The sequence below is a fragment of the Phyllostomus discolor genome, chromosome 1 (genome assembly GCF_004126475.2).
Source record: "Phyllostomus discolor isolate MPI-MPIP mPhyDis1 chromosome 1, mPhyDis1.pri.v3, whole genome shotgun sequence".
Classification (NCBI taxonomy): Eukaryota; Metazoa; Chordata; class Mammalia; order Chiroptera; family Phyllostomidae; genus Phyllostomus; species Phyllostomus discolor.
Window position 1 is genome coordinate 187339328 of NC_040903.2, and position 16075 is coordinate 187355402.

Consider the following 16075-nt stretch of genomic DNA (forward strand, 5'->3'; position numbering starts at 1 on the left):
TTTCAAATGGGATATTCATTTCATTTGTATTTATTGTATGAATATTACTGGATTTAGGTATCTCATTTTGATGTTTTGTTACATTGGATTTTTAATCTTCTGTTACTTCTGTTTTTTTGTTTTTGTGTTGTTTTTTTTTATAGATTTATTTATTTATTTTTAGAGAGGGAAGGGAAGGAGGAAAAGAGAAAGAGAGAGAAACATCAATGTGCAGCTGCAGGGGGCCGTGGCCTGCAATGCAGGCATGTGCCCTGGCTGGGAATCGAACCTGCAATGCTTTGGTTTGCAGCCCGCGCTCAGTCCACTGAGCTATGCCAGCCAGGGCACTTCTGTTGTTTTTAGCATTTAATTTTAATTTCTCTGTTAAATCTTTAGCTATACTTGTTTGTATTTTCTTTATTCAGTGGTTGCTGTAGGAATTACATACACATCTGTAGTTTATACAGTTCATTGTAAGTTAATATTCTACCCCTTTGCAAATTACTCTTTGCGTCATACCACTTGACAATGATTTTTATTTTGCAAGTGTAAATCATTACCTCTTCTCTCTTTTGTGTTATTATTATCATATAGTTTACTTCTCCATGTGAAATCAATCCCACAATGTAATAATATATACTTTCTTCAGTTGTCTTCAGAAAAGGTAAAAGGAGAAAACATCAGGGGTTTTTTTGTATTTACCATATGTACTATTGCTACTATTGCTCTTTAGTCTTTCCCTTGGATCTGAGGTTTACTTTGTTACCAGTTCTCTTTCACGTGAAGAAACCCTGTAATATTTTTTGAATTGCTGGTCTAATAAATTTTCTATTCATTTATACAAAAATGTGTTTATTTTACATTGCTTTTTGAAGGATATTCTCTCTAGATATAGAATCCAGTGTTAACAAATTTTTTATTTTAGCACTTAAACATGTAATTTCTGGCTCTCATTTTTCTGAGAGAAGTCATTTTCATTTGCATTATTGTTCTTCCTTATATAATGTTTTTTTCTCTTCCTACTTTCAATTGTTTTACTTTATCTTTGATTTTCAGTTGGTTGACTCTGATGTGCTTAGCTGTTGAACTTTTGAACTGGGATGCCAACATTTTTGAATTTGTATGTTAACTGTTTTCTTTCCACTAAGTTTGGGAGATGCTCAGATATTAGTTTAAAAATAATTTTCCATATTTTTTGTTTTGTTTTTTCTTTCTTGCACTCCAATTACACATACTGTGCAGAACTAGATATGCCATCATTGTCACAGGCATTATTTATTTTTCCAAATTTATGTTTTTTCAACTGGTTACTTTGTATTGAGAGCTCTCAAAGTTTATTGCCATCTCCAATATGCTATAAAAGTATAGTCCAGTATTTTCTTATTATAGAGATTTTGCTTTCAATTATATATATTTATTTAGTTCTATTGTTTCTATTTTCTGCTGATATTATCCTACTATATGTTTTTTATGATCATTTTTCTCTTTGATCCCTTGAGCTCATTTATAAAGATGCTTTTAAGATGTTGTCTTCCACACTTAACATCTGAATCACCTTGAGTCTAGTTGCAATTGACTGCTTCTTGATGATTCACATTTTTCTTTTTTCTTTTTTTCTTCATTTTTATTGTTTCTTTGTCTAGTAATTTTTTATTATATGCTGGACATGAAATATGACATGCTGTAGAAGCATTGGATTCTTTCATCTTCCTGTAAAGAATGTTACTTTTTGTTTTTGCCCACAATTAAATTACTAGTTGGTTCCTTTGAGTTTGTGAAGTATTGGTTTTATACTTTGTTATAGTGGCCTCATTTCACTTTTACTTTTAGTCTTACTTCTAAGGTTGACCATTCTAGGGTTTTAATGGAAAACCTGGTGTGTGGACCAAACCCTTCTAATTTGGCCAAATTCAAGCTCCTAACTCAATCTTGCTCAAGGTAGGGTACAGCCAAAATGTCTGCTTAAATTTTTAACTCTGAAGCTGTTACTTTTTCTGGGTTCCTTGAATTCTCCCCCAAGCATTCATAGTTCAAGTTTCAGTCCAGTGTTTGAGATAAATTCACATGAGGATATTTGGGTTCTTTCTCTGTGGTTCTCCGCTTTCTGAAGTTTCTCCCTCTATTCTGAGCCACTCTGGCTGTCCTGAGCTCTGTGGACCTCAGTTCAGTAGACTTCTGATGTCTGCCCGAGGCCTGGGTGCCCTGTGCCTTGCTGACGTACAAGTGCTTTTAGCAGCAAAGCACTGTAACCATGTATCTCACCCAGAGAAGTTTCCTTCTCTCAAAAGTTGGATTTCCTCCAGTTTCCACCTGCTCTTGCTCATTCGCTGTGCCTTCAAATAGTTGGTTAACATTTAATTTTTAAATGAATTTATCATTATTAATAGGTGAGTTTGAATCACTTACTCTGCTGTCACCACAGCTGGAATCCTCAATATTGTAACTTAACTTTTCTCTTGCATAGTGATCTGTATGTTACTATTTTTTTATAAAATATTTTCTGTTTGATATTTAACCATTACAAGTGCCACCTCTTTGCTTATATATGAAATGGAGTTGTCAAACATTTCATACAAGGTGTAGGGTGACAAAACAGGTATGCACAGAAGAACCAGATGCTAACCAATCCTTCCTCTGCCACTAACTAGCTATTTGACTATAAATAAGTCTCTGAAGTAGTCTCATTCTTGAGTTCTCTTCTATAGAATGAGGGAGGTGGTTTATTATAAAAAATATTCAAACTTCTAAAAAGTGTCAGAGTTTCCATTTTTTTCTATTTGCCAACAGAATCTTACAAATATATAAGCCACATTAAAGTAAAATGTTCCTCACTGTAGATGGTGCATAGCTCAGCCCGCTCAGTGCAGCCACCCCATCTCCTCTTGTACAGCGGCACTGGAGCTCCCCTGTGGAACCAAGACTTCCACAGAGCATTGTCTGAAAAAAATCAACACTGGATGATTTACAAACATCTTTTCCTGTGCTGCCTGAATCCGAGAACGGCTGGATGGTGCTCCTAGAAATGTGGCCATTTTCTTAGAACCTGAAATGTGCAATTGTCACCTTTGAATTCCCTTCTGCTTTTTCAACATTATTAATTTTTCTAAGGGATTTATTTTTTTAAGGTTTTATTTATTCTTTTTTAGAAAGAAAGGAAGGGAGGGAGAAGAGAGAGAGAGAAACACTGATGTGCGAGAGATACATTGATTGGTTTGCTTCTCGCACGCCCCCAAGGTATGTGCCCTGACTGGGAATCAGACTGGCAACCTTTCAGTTTGCAGGGTGTCACTCTACCCTCTAAGCCACACTGGCCAGGACACCACCACTTTATTCTTATTTCTATTTTTATCTAGCTACCATGGGCAGATATTTGCTGTATTTGAGAAATATGGTACATAAGGGATTTCCTGCACTTGTAGCTAAAAGTAGCACTCTGGAACTGTACCGCCCTGCACACCCCACCCCTGCCTGTCTCCACTCTCCGTCTATAGGCTGTGAGTAGTACTTCCCTCCACCTAATTGCTCCTGCGTGGGTGGGAAGGAATTAATAATCTTGGAGCTGTACTGATCATTTAGAAATTCTTTCTCCATTGGTAAAATAGCAGAGACAGGCTTGAGAAATAATGTCCTTGCATCACCAGTTGGTGGTTTTGTTGTCTTAAAGGAAACAACAAAATGAGCAGGGGTTGGGCACCGCCCACATCCAGGCGCATCACCAACTCTTATAGAGCGCCCCACCTCCAGACTTGGGGAAAGGAGTGGGGAGGTAAGGAGGGTCACACAACCCGCATTATCAACTTAATCTTCCCCTTGTTTCTTCCACCCTTCTCTCTCGACAACTCCGATGATGAGTTTTCAAGTGAGACATTGTAAGAACAGACACATTCTTTCCTTTGCATGTAAATGTAGGCTTCATAGAAGGGTTTCCACACAGGGCACTGCCGTGATGGGGTGTAATAATAGTAATAATAGTCAACATATCATAGGCCAGGCATGTGCTAAGTGCCTTTATGTGGTTTATCTCATTTAATCCTCTCAACAATTTTAAGAAGGAATATCAAAATAAGACCACTGATGTTCAGAAAGATTAAGGAACTTTCTTAGGTCTCAGAATAGCAAATAGAAGATTCAAACTCAGGCAGCTTGACTCCAGATTCCACGTCCCTACCCACTCCAGCTTTAACTGATGTTACACTTGACAGGCAGTTTCTGTGGCACTGGGACCCATCTTCCTCTCTTAAATGTGCAAGATGAAGATATCATTTCCTCTGACCTTATCTGTTTAAAATAGAAACAAATCATTAAAATTAGAGGGAGGGACAACTTGACTTCATTGGAGTAGGGACTGGATATTGATGGATCTATAAATAACTCTCTCTGAGTGTCAAAGTCATGAGCTTTCTGGCTGTGCAAGAAGCCCACAGCAGCACCTAGATAGTGTGTAAAGAAGGGATGAAGCTGGGTGGCTGTGTGTCAGAAAGATTGCAGAGGAGTCTGATATTTAGATGGTAACGAAGATCTCTGTGCATTATGTGATGGAGTGAAAAGAACAATTGTAATTTCAAGATGTATCTACATCCATGGTAATTGTGCAAAGTTTTCCTGTTATTTTAGCAAGGTAATTGGATGAAGAGAGGGTGAAGATGTTAATACAAATTCCCACTGTGCCGTTTCTCAGGCACTCAGCTTCAAAGGGGGTGGACTTGATATATAACACAGTGTTATAGGAAGTATAATCTTATCTCTGAATAAGTGCTACAACCTACATGAGACTTTGTGGTTTTCAAATATTTAAGTTGAATGAAACCCAGGTCAGTTATTTAGTTGTTGACATGGACTCATGACAAGGTGAGTAGCTGGGATCTTTCAAAGAGGTAAGAGTCAAGATTTGACTTTGAAAAAACAGTCCATTGGAGAGAGAGCTTGGACAGGACAGTAGCAAAGCCATTGGCATGGAACGCTGGAGACAACGTGGTATAACTGTGGGCAAACACTTTGCCTCTTGGGCCTTGATTTCTGTTCATGAAAGTGAGGGAATAAATAGATGCGCATGAAAATTCGTTCTAGTCCAACCTATGTGATGTGTGTCTTCTTAGTGAGAAAACATGATTGTGTAGATTTTGACCAGGATTTAAGAAGTTTTTTCCTGGAGGCAGCTGATGGTCATTCATAACACTGACTTTTGAGCAAACAGCTTGGGTTTGAATATGAGTTCCACTATTTATTAACTGTAATGATTGGGGCAAATTACTAGCTTCACTGGGCCTCACTTTCCCTATCCATACAATGGGGATAATAAAGTACTTATTTCGTTAAGGGTTATTGTGAGGAGTGAATAGAGTAACGTATGTAAAGTTCTAGAACAATGTTTGGCATATGATAAATGCTATATATGGGACTGATATTATCATTGTAGTAGTATCACCACTGACTTCTGTTCCTGTTCAGTGGTTTCCAGGAAGGATAAAAGGTTTTATGTGGTAGGCGGAGAATTCCCTGAGCCTCGGGCAGTAAGGCTGAGAATAGCAGGGCAGGTGCATGTATAATCCCGTGAGGAGTAGTAGCTGACTAGACAGCATCTTGCCTACATGTACTCACTCCCACGCGCACTGACTGTTTGCCCCACTGCTCATCTTCTCACAAAGAGAGCAACCCCCTGGCAGATTTCCAGGGGGAAGTGGCAGAGTTCCCTCTCAACTTATTCTGAAAAGTCAGCTACATACCGCTGTAGTGTCCTGATGCAATGGCGTCTGATGAAAGGCACAGTGGCTAAGAATATAGGTTCTACATTTCAGTCTTAGCTTTGATACTGTGCTAACTTTTTTGCCTAGGGAAGACTCTGTAGCTTCTCTATGCCCTTGTTTCCTTTCTCTACAATGGGAATAATAATAATCTTACTTCCTTATGTTGCTATGATGATTAAATGGGATAATATGCACAAAGTCCCAAGAAAGGTGCCTGCCCTGTGGTATTTGTTTAGTAAATTGGGAAGTGTTATAATTACTATTGTGATTATTATATCAAGTGAGGAGAGTCTTACCCTGTGGGTGATCAGTGACTCACTAGAAAGAAATCGAGGACCACATACTGGTAAATTAATGAATTTTAATTACTGATTTTATACACAGGGAAATATCTATGAGCTAACTCCCTTAATTTGAAATTGATGACTTGTGATTAAACTTAAAAAATGCTTGCCTAGCAATACAAGTGGAATGGAGTCTCAGAGTTGAAAAGAGCTCCAAATGAATGTCTCATTCAACCACCCTTCCAGTGCATATATGCCCCTGACTCCCTCCCACGTGCTTAGCTGGTCCTATACTCTAAAGGTGGCAAGAATTAATTTTACTCCAATATGTCTCTGGATGTCTCCTACATGTGATGGTTCACCCCATTCTAGAGTGAGATGCCCAGCATGTTGAGACCTGAGCAGACTGCTCATTGGGATGGTTATTTGTTGGGGTGGTATTGGAGTATTAATGGGAAATCTAATCTCTTCTGACACTTAGCTTTTTGGGTCCTCCTGTAGCACTGGTCACAGCCAGTAGAAATGAATGAGCTGACAATGATGGGCTCTCTGTTATTGGATTCACTGCTCCAACAAAAGAGAGAAACATAAAATTTTAATGCCTGTGGGCAGGAAGTTTGGAGTCAGAGAATTTAGATCTAGAAAAGACCTGGGAAATGATCCAGATGTTAGAAGTGATCACAAATGGGGAAGCAGGGCCAGAGAGGTTAAAGGACTTGGCTACTGGGGTTCAGCTAGTTAATGCGAACATAGAGAATAAGAATTATTTCCACCACCTCTCTCTTCCAGCACAGTGATTACAAATGTGGCCTCTAAAGACAGGCTGTCTTGATTCTCCTGATTATTGGGAGAATATTAGTGTGGTCTTCAGCCTGTTGTGTACTTCTCTCTGCCTCAGTTTTATTACTTGGAAAATGGAAACAATAACAGAGATTTTGTGTGGATTAAATGAGATAATAGGTACAAGGTACTCAGGACCATTCCTGGCACATAAAAAGTATTCCTAAAGTGTTTGTTATTATTACTAGTCTACCAAAGAACCTCAAAAATACCAATTCTTAAATAAGCCAGAGAATAAATGTTTTGACCAGGCTGGTGTTTAAAGTATTTTCTCTCACTTAAAATATGGCCTTTTAATTTTTTCTTAGCTTCTGATTCAGAAGTGATCTTCAGGACCATCTGTGAATTAACAACCATATTCTTCCCCAGAAGAGAAGTCATTGTGTGCCTTTTGGATAGAAGGAAGGAATATTAAAAAACTAATTTCTCATTATTTGTCAGTTCAAATTCACACTCAGAAAATATTTACGGGGTAGTCTGTCATGTTCCTGGCACAGAGCTAGAGCTGGAAGGGATACAAAGTGGGTGGTCTGATGGGCCCTCTTGGTGTGCACAGGTTAGGTGGAATGGTTGGCAATTAAACAGGTAACTCTGTCCCAACACTGGAGGAAGCACTGCCAGCGCAGGACAGAGAGATTTTTACAGCACATGGAAGGAGCCCTGAGCATGATATTAAGGGCCACAGAAGGGTTTTCTGGAGGAAGTGATGTCTAGGCTGAGACGTGAATGGTGAGTTAGATTCTTGACTAGTCTGGATGGGGGCTGAAGAGTATTCCAGGCATGGGGAACTGTGTGTATGTGGGGGGCCTTCAGGGTTGGGGTAAAACACTGGGTATTCACCAATTTATTCAACATTTAACAAGCATTCATTAAGCACTTTCTATGCAACAGGCATTGTTTTGTGTAATGGGCACACACTGGTTAACAAGACAGGTGATGTTATTTTATGGAAGTTCTGGGAGAGAAGAGAGAAATAAAGATGAGAAGTTCTGTGAGGAGAACTGCTTAAGGTAGGACAATCAGGAAAGTGATTAGGGTAAAGTGGCAGTCGAGCTGACACCTGAATGATGACAGGAGCCAGGGGAGGGAGGCTTCCTGGCAGAAGGAAATAGAAGTCAAAGAACTCAAAGGCAGGAATCATCTGGGCGTGTTGGAGAAACTGAAGGAGGACCAGTGTGCTGGGAGGTGGGGAATGTGGGGAAAGCGGGACAAATAATTCCAGGGGTATTTGGGCTGGGCCGTTGGTGTTGAGAAGGGCATCAGGACATTTCTAGTAGAAACAAGATTACACATACACTCAATATGGCTGCCTCTTTTCAAAACCAGGAAGCTTTTGGAAAATCTCAATTGCAAATCTCAGTTGGCTCTGTGGGTTTTAATAGCTGAGATGAAGCAAAAAGCATGTTTTCTGTCGTGGTTGACTAAGTCTGAACAGGAGGCATGTGCACGGATAGCTGTCCTCATAGTTATGAGCACGTGTCAGCACCAGAAATCAGCAGGGCTGCGCTGCTCAACAAGAGGGCTCATTGTGTTGATTAGGGCTGTCCCCATGGCTTCTCCTGGGTTTTAGCCATCTCCTTCCAATTACCCTCATGAGCCATCTCTTCCTGCTTTATTGATTTGGACTCAAATTTGTGTTTCAACCATGCTTTAAACTGTTTCTGTCCAGTTTGGCACTGCTTGATCCAAGCTAATCACCCATGCTCTTCTGTTTCTCTGACTGCCTGTCTCTGTATTCCTGAGGGGCCTGCAGGATACTCATGGCTCTTGTTGCTCCCAGTTAACAGCTTTGGAGACGATGAAGAGCTGTGTACGTCTTCTGACTCTGATGAGGAGGTCATCAAACAATTTGAGATTTCTGTGTCCCGGTCCCAGAGTTTCCGTTCAAGAGCACCTGAGAAAGGCAAGCAGACAGGATCGGAGCAGAAACCAAAATTGCGCTGCTTGCTCTCTACCAGCAAAGAGGACAGCACGCAAGTGTCTGCCTGTGAAGGTATTCTTTGCATCAAAACTTCCTTCATCTAGAGCAGGGATGGCCAAGGGGAAGGATGTCTTTGAATCATGTAACCTCTGCCCTTGGATCTGAGAGTCCAGGAAGGGCGAGAGAATGGGGCAGGACCCAGAGGTTGGGGCAGGGAAAGGGCAGCTCCAAATTTTGCAGAAGGAGCCATCCTGCAGGGAACTTGGGGAGGGAATGGATCAGAAGTTTTGAGCCCTTACTCCCGATTTGTGGGACTCCTTCCTTCTTTATAGTTACTACTTTATATATACTTAGCACTAATGACCAGAATGGTATTTATCGACCTTTATAACATCTTGTTGCTTTCTGATAGGTACAAACATTTCACATACCTGTCTGCTGACATTGAGATTCTGTGCCTTTCCTCCCATTTGCAATCAAGTCTATTTTCCACATAGCTATGTAACCCCAGAAGATTTTTGAAGCCTTTCTTTGACTAGCTTGTGTTATTAAAAACAATAGATATGTTTTATTTTCCAAACAAAAACATGTGTTATAATAATACTGAATAACCTCCCTCAAACAACATATGCCCTGTACCCTCGCCCTCATTCCCTGTAGTTTCGGAGCATCCCCACCCCCATTTCACATGAGACTTGCCAGGCAAGAGCAAGGTCTTATGCCATCTTCTAGCATCTTTATACTAAGGTTGCCCTCCACAAAAGGGAGGGGAGGACACTCCGAGGCAGGTAGCACAGCTAGTGATGGAGGGAAGGCCTTGTTAAGAGTCCTCCTCCTTTTGCACCACTTACACAGAATAACCTGGAAAAAGAACAGTGCACTGTTTCTTAGTGCTTTCCCAAATGAAGGTCAGGAATCTCTTTGACTCTTTTATGCTGAGAGCCCTGAGCAGGCACAGGACAGTGGGAAAGGGAAAGGTCTAAGAAGTATTTGGTGAAAAGCTAGAGAATATGTCATGCCATCCACCTTAGCCACCTGGGCTAAACGACCTGGATTTTCTAATGTGTTCTTTCTTTTCTTTTGGAATTGTGGTCAGTCAAACCAAGGGGGGCATAGTTGAGCTCTTCCATGATTTTCTGAAACAGAGTGGTAGAAAAAGAAAAGAGAAAAGGGAAAGTCCAAAATTCAGAGGAGATAACAGAGAGGAAATGTGACTTGACATGTGACGAGGCAGGCAGAAAAAGAACGCAGAAAAAAGAAGAGAATTAACAAAAGGAACTCTTTTTTCAGTGTGAATATCATAATTTACTATTTGTCATGTAATTTTACCTACTGACATGGGCAGCATAACATTTTTTTTCTATTCTTTTTAGCCCAGGGTAAGCCAGGAAATAAGTGCCTTATGTAACCACAGCATAATACTGGCCCTCTGTCAGTTCCTTACACCTTCTCCTGCTTTCCTCTGTCTCTCATGTTACATCACAGCATTCCTCTCTCTCCATCAAGAGGGCAAATGTTGGCTAATGAAAGGTGATAGCACTTGTTTCCCTAGGAGTAGCTTGTTTAGTTCTAAAGCTAGTGGCCCCGTTTCCCAGAAGCCTAAGAGTCTAGTTTCTGATTTATACAGCTGGCTGATGTTCTGAGTGTTCTGACAACCACTTTAACCTTACAATTCCTGAAATTAGTAGCATCTTTTGTTATAGCCAGTGGTTCTGAATTTTTTGACAGATGGTGATAGAAAAGGTAAATTTTTCTCGACTGGAGAGAGGAAAAAGTCCACTACAGTGAATGGATTACCTATAGGTTTTAAAGAAAACCAGCAGAATTTTCATAGGAATAAATAAATGCATGCTAAATTTTAGGTTATCAAATGTCATGGGAATGTTATAGTAATTTATATGGCATGATAATCTTTCTGTGTCATTTCTTTTGGTTCATCTTTTGATCAGTGAGTTTGTTTCAGTAATAAAGAATAATGAGCCCTGGCTGGCGTAGCTCAGTGGATTGAGTGCGGGCTGGGAACCACAGTGTCCCAGGTTCGATTCCCAGCCAGGGTACATTTCTGGGTTGCAGGCCATAACCCCCAACAACCTCACATTGATGTTTCTCTCTCTCTCTCTCTCCCCCTCCCTTCCCTCCCTAAAAATAAATAAATAAAATCTTAAAAAAAAAGAATAATGAAGAGATTAAGTGTGTACCCCAAGAGGATTTTTTTTTGCCTGTTTTCTATTTAGCTATTTTTCACTGTACTTTAAACATGATTTTCTAAGATCAAATTCAATTGTACACAATTCTTACTTTACAAACGCATTCAAAATGTTGGACTAGTGAAATTAAAGGTCCAAATTCAAGTCAAATCTGAATCACAAATAAATTACTGGTAGCTTGTTTCATAATTCATCCTAAGAGAAACCCTTCATTCTAGATTGGTGAGGCTAATTTAGAATCAAGACCATGTTATCTTCATATTCTAGCCAAGCGTTCTCTTGTCTCATCTATCTGATTAGTGTTATTTTGCATCAATTGTCACTGCATTCCTGATGACGTCAGAGGGTTTGGGCTAAGTGATCTGGGTCAGACGCTGTGCATCAGATCTTTAGGCATGAAAGGCGGGCTACAGAATAATAATGCACTTCTTGAAGTTCCCCCCACCCCTATTTTTGTGCCAAACCTTAATTTGCTTGTGAAATATTTAGTTTTTAGGATATTACAAAGAAGCTAGACATTACCTTCCTGGTCATTAGGAATAGCTGAATTATCTTCAGAATCTGTGCTCAGTTTTGTGGGGGAACGATGTATCAATCAGAATTATGTGTATATCAGGATGAGGCAACAGTAGGTTTACAGTTGTTTGTATGGAAAATAGTACAATAATTAATACAAATACAAGAATAAACTGTGTCTTATGTACTCACAACTCTCTCTCCTTCTCTCTCCTGTGGAAGAGAGAGCTGTGAGTGCAGAGAATTTCCTTTGTGCTTGTGGAGGCTGGCCAGGCAACACAGTTCTGAAACGCACAGCAATGGCTGCTGGGAAGGCTAGGCTTCAACTCACAGTCACCAGCCAAAGCTGCAGTGCACGGGTGAAATTTCTTCTTTTCCAAGGTCCCCTTAGTTCTCCTTTTAAGGCCTTTCAATGGACTGATTATGCAAGATAGTCTCCTTCACGTAAAGTCAACTGCTTAAAGGCTCTAATCACATCTACAAAGTACCTTTACAGCAACACCTAAATTAGTGTTCGATTGAATAATTGGGGCTTATAGGTCAGCCACATAAAACTGGCAAGCAAAGCATCTGTGTTTGGGTTGTGGTGGGAGAGAGGAGTATGGGAGTGTCAAAGAACTGGTTACATCCCATCAAAGTAGGGTAAGGACTAAGCAAATTCAAGAATTTCTCTGCTAAAATTAATATGGTTGATGTGATATAATTATGCCCTATAATTTCTATGAAGCCAGGATACATTTCTCTGACAACGGGCAGTTACTTTTCTGTATGTGTTTAAGTTGACATGATCTTCTTTAATTTAAAGCACGAGAAGACTACTTTATGTAATGGTGAGTCACCTCTTTCCTGCTCTTTGGAACTTGACTTGTACCCCAGATTTGCTTGTCTAATTCATCCTTGAATGTCTGTCAAGGAAAATGGTTTGTTATATTAATACAGTTCTTATGTTTTTCAGTTATGAATAGCTTTTCAAGGCCTGATGTAGCTTTTGGAAATTCCCTTATTACTGATCTAGGTATTATCACTGCAGGAGTTGAAATCATGGGAAAATTTTATGGGGGTAATTTCTTGGCCAAGTTAGATTTTGTACTGCAATCCTGCTGGCTGCCGTGCATGTTGATGGATGACCCACTGTTTAATAGGACACTTTAGTGTTCATGTGTGTGAGGAATGGATGTGCTAATTAGAGACTTGGAAGAAAATTATGCTTCATATTGTAGAGTGTTGCATATGGAATATCCCTTGTTCTGTCATTTTCTGTGGTCTTTTTAAAAGTATTTTTGCCAAATAACTGAAAGTGTGAATGTAAAAATGCTATGGTGCCTATGAAAGTGTTTCCAAGGGGCTGGGACTGAATTATTAAGAATAACAACGCAGATAGGGGAACTTCTCATTGGCTTGCCAGAGTTTTGAAAAATCCCAGATCAGGAGTCTGAAGTTGTGTGCTGAGGACCAAGTCTGCCTGAAGACGTGTCCATATGGTTTGCAAAGGTGATGATATGTTTTTAAGTTTACATGGTAGGTCCTATAGTGGCCGGTAAACCACTGTCACCATCAGTCCATAATGCTACACACTTGGTTGCTTCAAGCATTTGTTACCTGCTTAGCCTTTGAGGTTAGTTGAGGGTTTAGTGAAGTCCACTGGTGGATAAAGATTATGCGGTAGATGTATGTGGCTTAGTGCTTTCAAGGAGGTTATGTTCTAGTTGAAACCTTAAGACCACAGAGACAATTGCTGCCATACAGTGTATATATAAGAGCTGAATTTATGGTATATACTTTGTCATCTACTCACTTATCCTGTCTATATCTCTAATGTTCTCTCATCCTAGGATGGGGGCTACTGAGGGAGCCTGAAGGCCAAAGAGATAAGACATCCTTGGCTTTTTTTGGAGGTGGGGGAGGCAAGTCAGGGGGAAGAAACAACTTAAGAAGACACTGTCAGTTTTTTCTTACTATCAGAGAGTAACCTGGACATTGAAAGAAAGGCAAGGGATGAACAGAGTAAGGAAATACTGAGAGAGGGTAAGGGAGGGAGCAGAAGAAGAGAAAAGAAGAGAAGAGGAGGAGGAGGAGAAAGATGATGGGGTCTGAGAAAAACACCGAATTTGAAGGAAGATTCAGTAGTTGTTGAGGCTTTATATGGACAGGAAGGAAAGGGCAAACAGAACAGCTTGAGAACTCCCATGAACAGGAATACACAACTAGCACTTTCATGAGCCAGTGGGGCCACAGGTGACCCCAGAGAGGTGGGAGGTAGTAGAAAATGAAGTTTGCTGGCTTGCATGAGGGCAGTTTGGGCCACACAAATAAGCAAGAGTAATATTTATGGAAGGTCTGGTGGCTACCAGGCAGATATTTTTAGTATTTGATGTGTCTCTCTGACAGCTTTTATCATCATTTTATAGATAAGGAAATAAAGGTTCAGACAGTTCAAATTGTTTAAGTTCTTAAACCCTGGCCATCTGGAACCAAGTCCAATGTTCTTTGCATGAATCAAGTAGAGAAATTTGTACTTCAGGGAACCACTGAGGTGTTTTGGGCAGAGGGTAGCATGTTGGACTTGGAAGAGAAGAGAAAGAATGGTAGAGTCAGGAGACCATATAGCCTCCATAGTTGGTTACTATTCTTGCTTTCTAGATCCATCCCCAAAGTTTTGTTTGTGGTCATTAGCTCCAACAAAATGCTAATGTGTTTAATTTATCCTCCTTATATAAACACACACCCTTTATACCCATATTATTAGAAAGTATTTAACCTTCTACCCCACATAATGAACTAATGGTCTTTTTGATTCTTATGGACCAAGTTTATCCATTAAATGATTAGAATGATGTTTCTGCAGGTGTTATTTTGTGGGTTTTGTTTTTGAGGTCTTGACTGGTATAATTGCTGTTGCCCGATTTCTCTAGATAAAAAGGTATAAAATAATAATATATTTGAAATTATTTCCTTATTGTAAATTCAGATTTGGATGGAGCCAGCCAACTGAATTATCCTGAGAATCTGTCTTTTGGTGAAGAGGATCCCATCTCTGCCCCCTCACGGTCCCCGTGTGAGGCGGGCGATGCCAGGCACCAGGGCGCACCCCCTCAGGAGACCCGTGTGGTGCACAGCCTCCGTCGCCAGTCCACGGAGGGCAGCTTGGAGGCGGAGACTGCTTTCAATAACCGGGGGCTCGAAGACTCCTATGCCACTGACAGCTCCTCTGTGTGGAGTCCAGAGGCAAGTTATGTGTTTTCTAGTCTTTTCTTGCTTCAGTGTTTTGTGCTCTGTCTAGTTCTTGCTCTCCACCCCTCCCCCATCCCTCAAGGAAAAATTCCTCCAAAACAAAAAATTGCCTTGAAAAACAAAGACCTAAACAGCATTTATTTAAATAAACTTTTGTTCAGATGACCAAGGTCTGACCCCTATGTGGACTGATAGAAGAACCACAAATACATTTCTATCAACATGGAAAAACAGGAGGAAGAATAGCGGAGGGATGGGCCCAGCAACAATCTGGTTTCTTTTTCACATAAAGGGCTTTTTTGTTCTTTGGGGAGACTCGTTTATTTCTCTATGGTTTCTATTGGCTGGAGTCTATTTTTATTTACCCCAAATCTTCAGTTACGATTACTTGAATATGAGAATTACTTGAAAATTTAAAACACAGTGGTCCTCCAAGTGAAACTGTACAAGCTATTATGACGATGACCTTGTTACAGAACAGGGCCAAGGGGGTACGATATACTATTACCAAAAGGACCCCCCACTAGGTTCGCATTGTCTGCCACCAGAGGAAAGATGTCTCTTAATGCCAGAGATTTGTGAAAAGGAAAGGAAATGTCCATTTAAAGCTATACAGACTTAAAGTAGTGACCTAATGTCTTCATTAAAATACCAAAGCCCTTTAGGATACCCACAGACACACATAGTCCTTCCTTCTCCCTCTGCCGTAATCTGGGGTACCCTATCTCAGGAAAAGAAGCAGAAATCCATGATTCAGGCTCCCGGCACCATCAGCTGTGTCGCCGCCACGATCTTCAGTTAATCCAAAGATCCTGGCACCTTCTCATGGCCCACTAGCAAAAGTCCTTGCACCCTTCTTTCAGGCAAAATCTCTCTTGCTTCCTAGGCCACATGGCCAAAGGGAGCACCCCAAAGCCTAGTGGTCCTCTTCTACTAAAGCTGCAGGGGTCCCCACTCTGCCAAAACTGTGTGGTTCTCTCCTGCACTGTCACAGCTGCATGGTTCTCTCCCACCAAGGCTGTGGGGGTCTCCATTCTGCCAAAAGCACATGGTTCTTTCCTGGCAAAGATGCTGTGCCTGGGTTTAAACCCCTGCACCAATCTTCCTCTACACCCCCATTTCTGACTCCTCCTACAATCAGTTACACCTGCCAGTGTTCCTGTATTATTCCAAGTTTACTGGGCTGCCATCGTGAGTCTGGGTGGGTGTGGTCCTATGTCATGGAGCCAATCTTGTCCGAGCTCTTGTGTAGGTGCTGTAACCAGGGGGACCTGCCCACTCCCAGTTACATCTTGCATGGAAGTCACTTCCATCCCCCTGGCTCAAAGCATGGCCACATGCTATTTAACATAC

At 40.7% G+C, this 16075-nt stretch overlaps 1 protein-coding gene across 2 annotated transcripts in view; it reads left to right on the top strand.

The window, feature by feature from the left end:
* SYT16 (synaptotagmin 16) overlaps positions 1-16075 on the top strand; it is a 215869-nt gene that overhangs the window by 167098 nt on the left and 32696 nt on the right. Inside the window, exons 3-4 of one of the 2 annotated variants that reach the window (XM_036010811.1) lie at positions 8628-8840; positions 14460-14716. In XM_036010811.1, the coding sequence (XP_035866704.1) occupies positions 8628-8840; positions 14460-14716 (470 nt within the window). The remainder of the gene's footprint in view (positions 1-8627; positions 8841-14459; positions 14717-16075) is intronic. The other variant, XM_036010816.1, reaches the window with a different exon arrangement.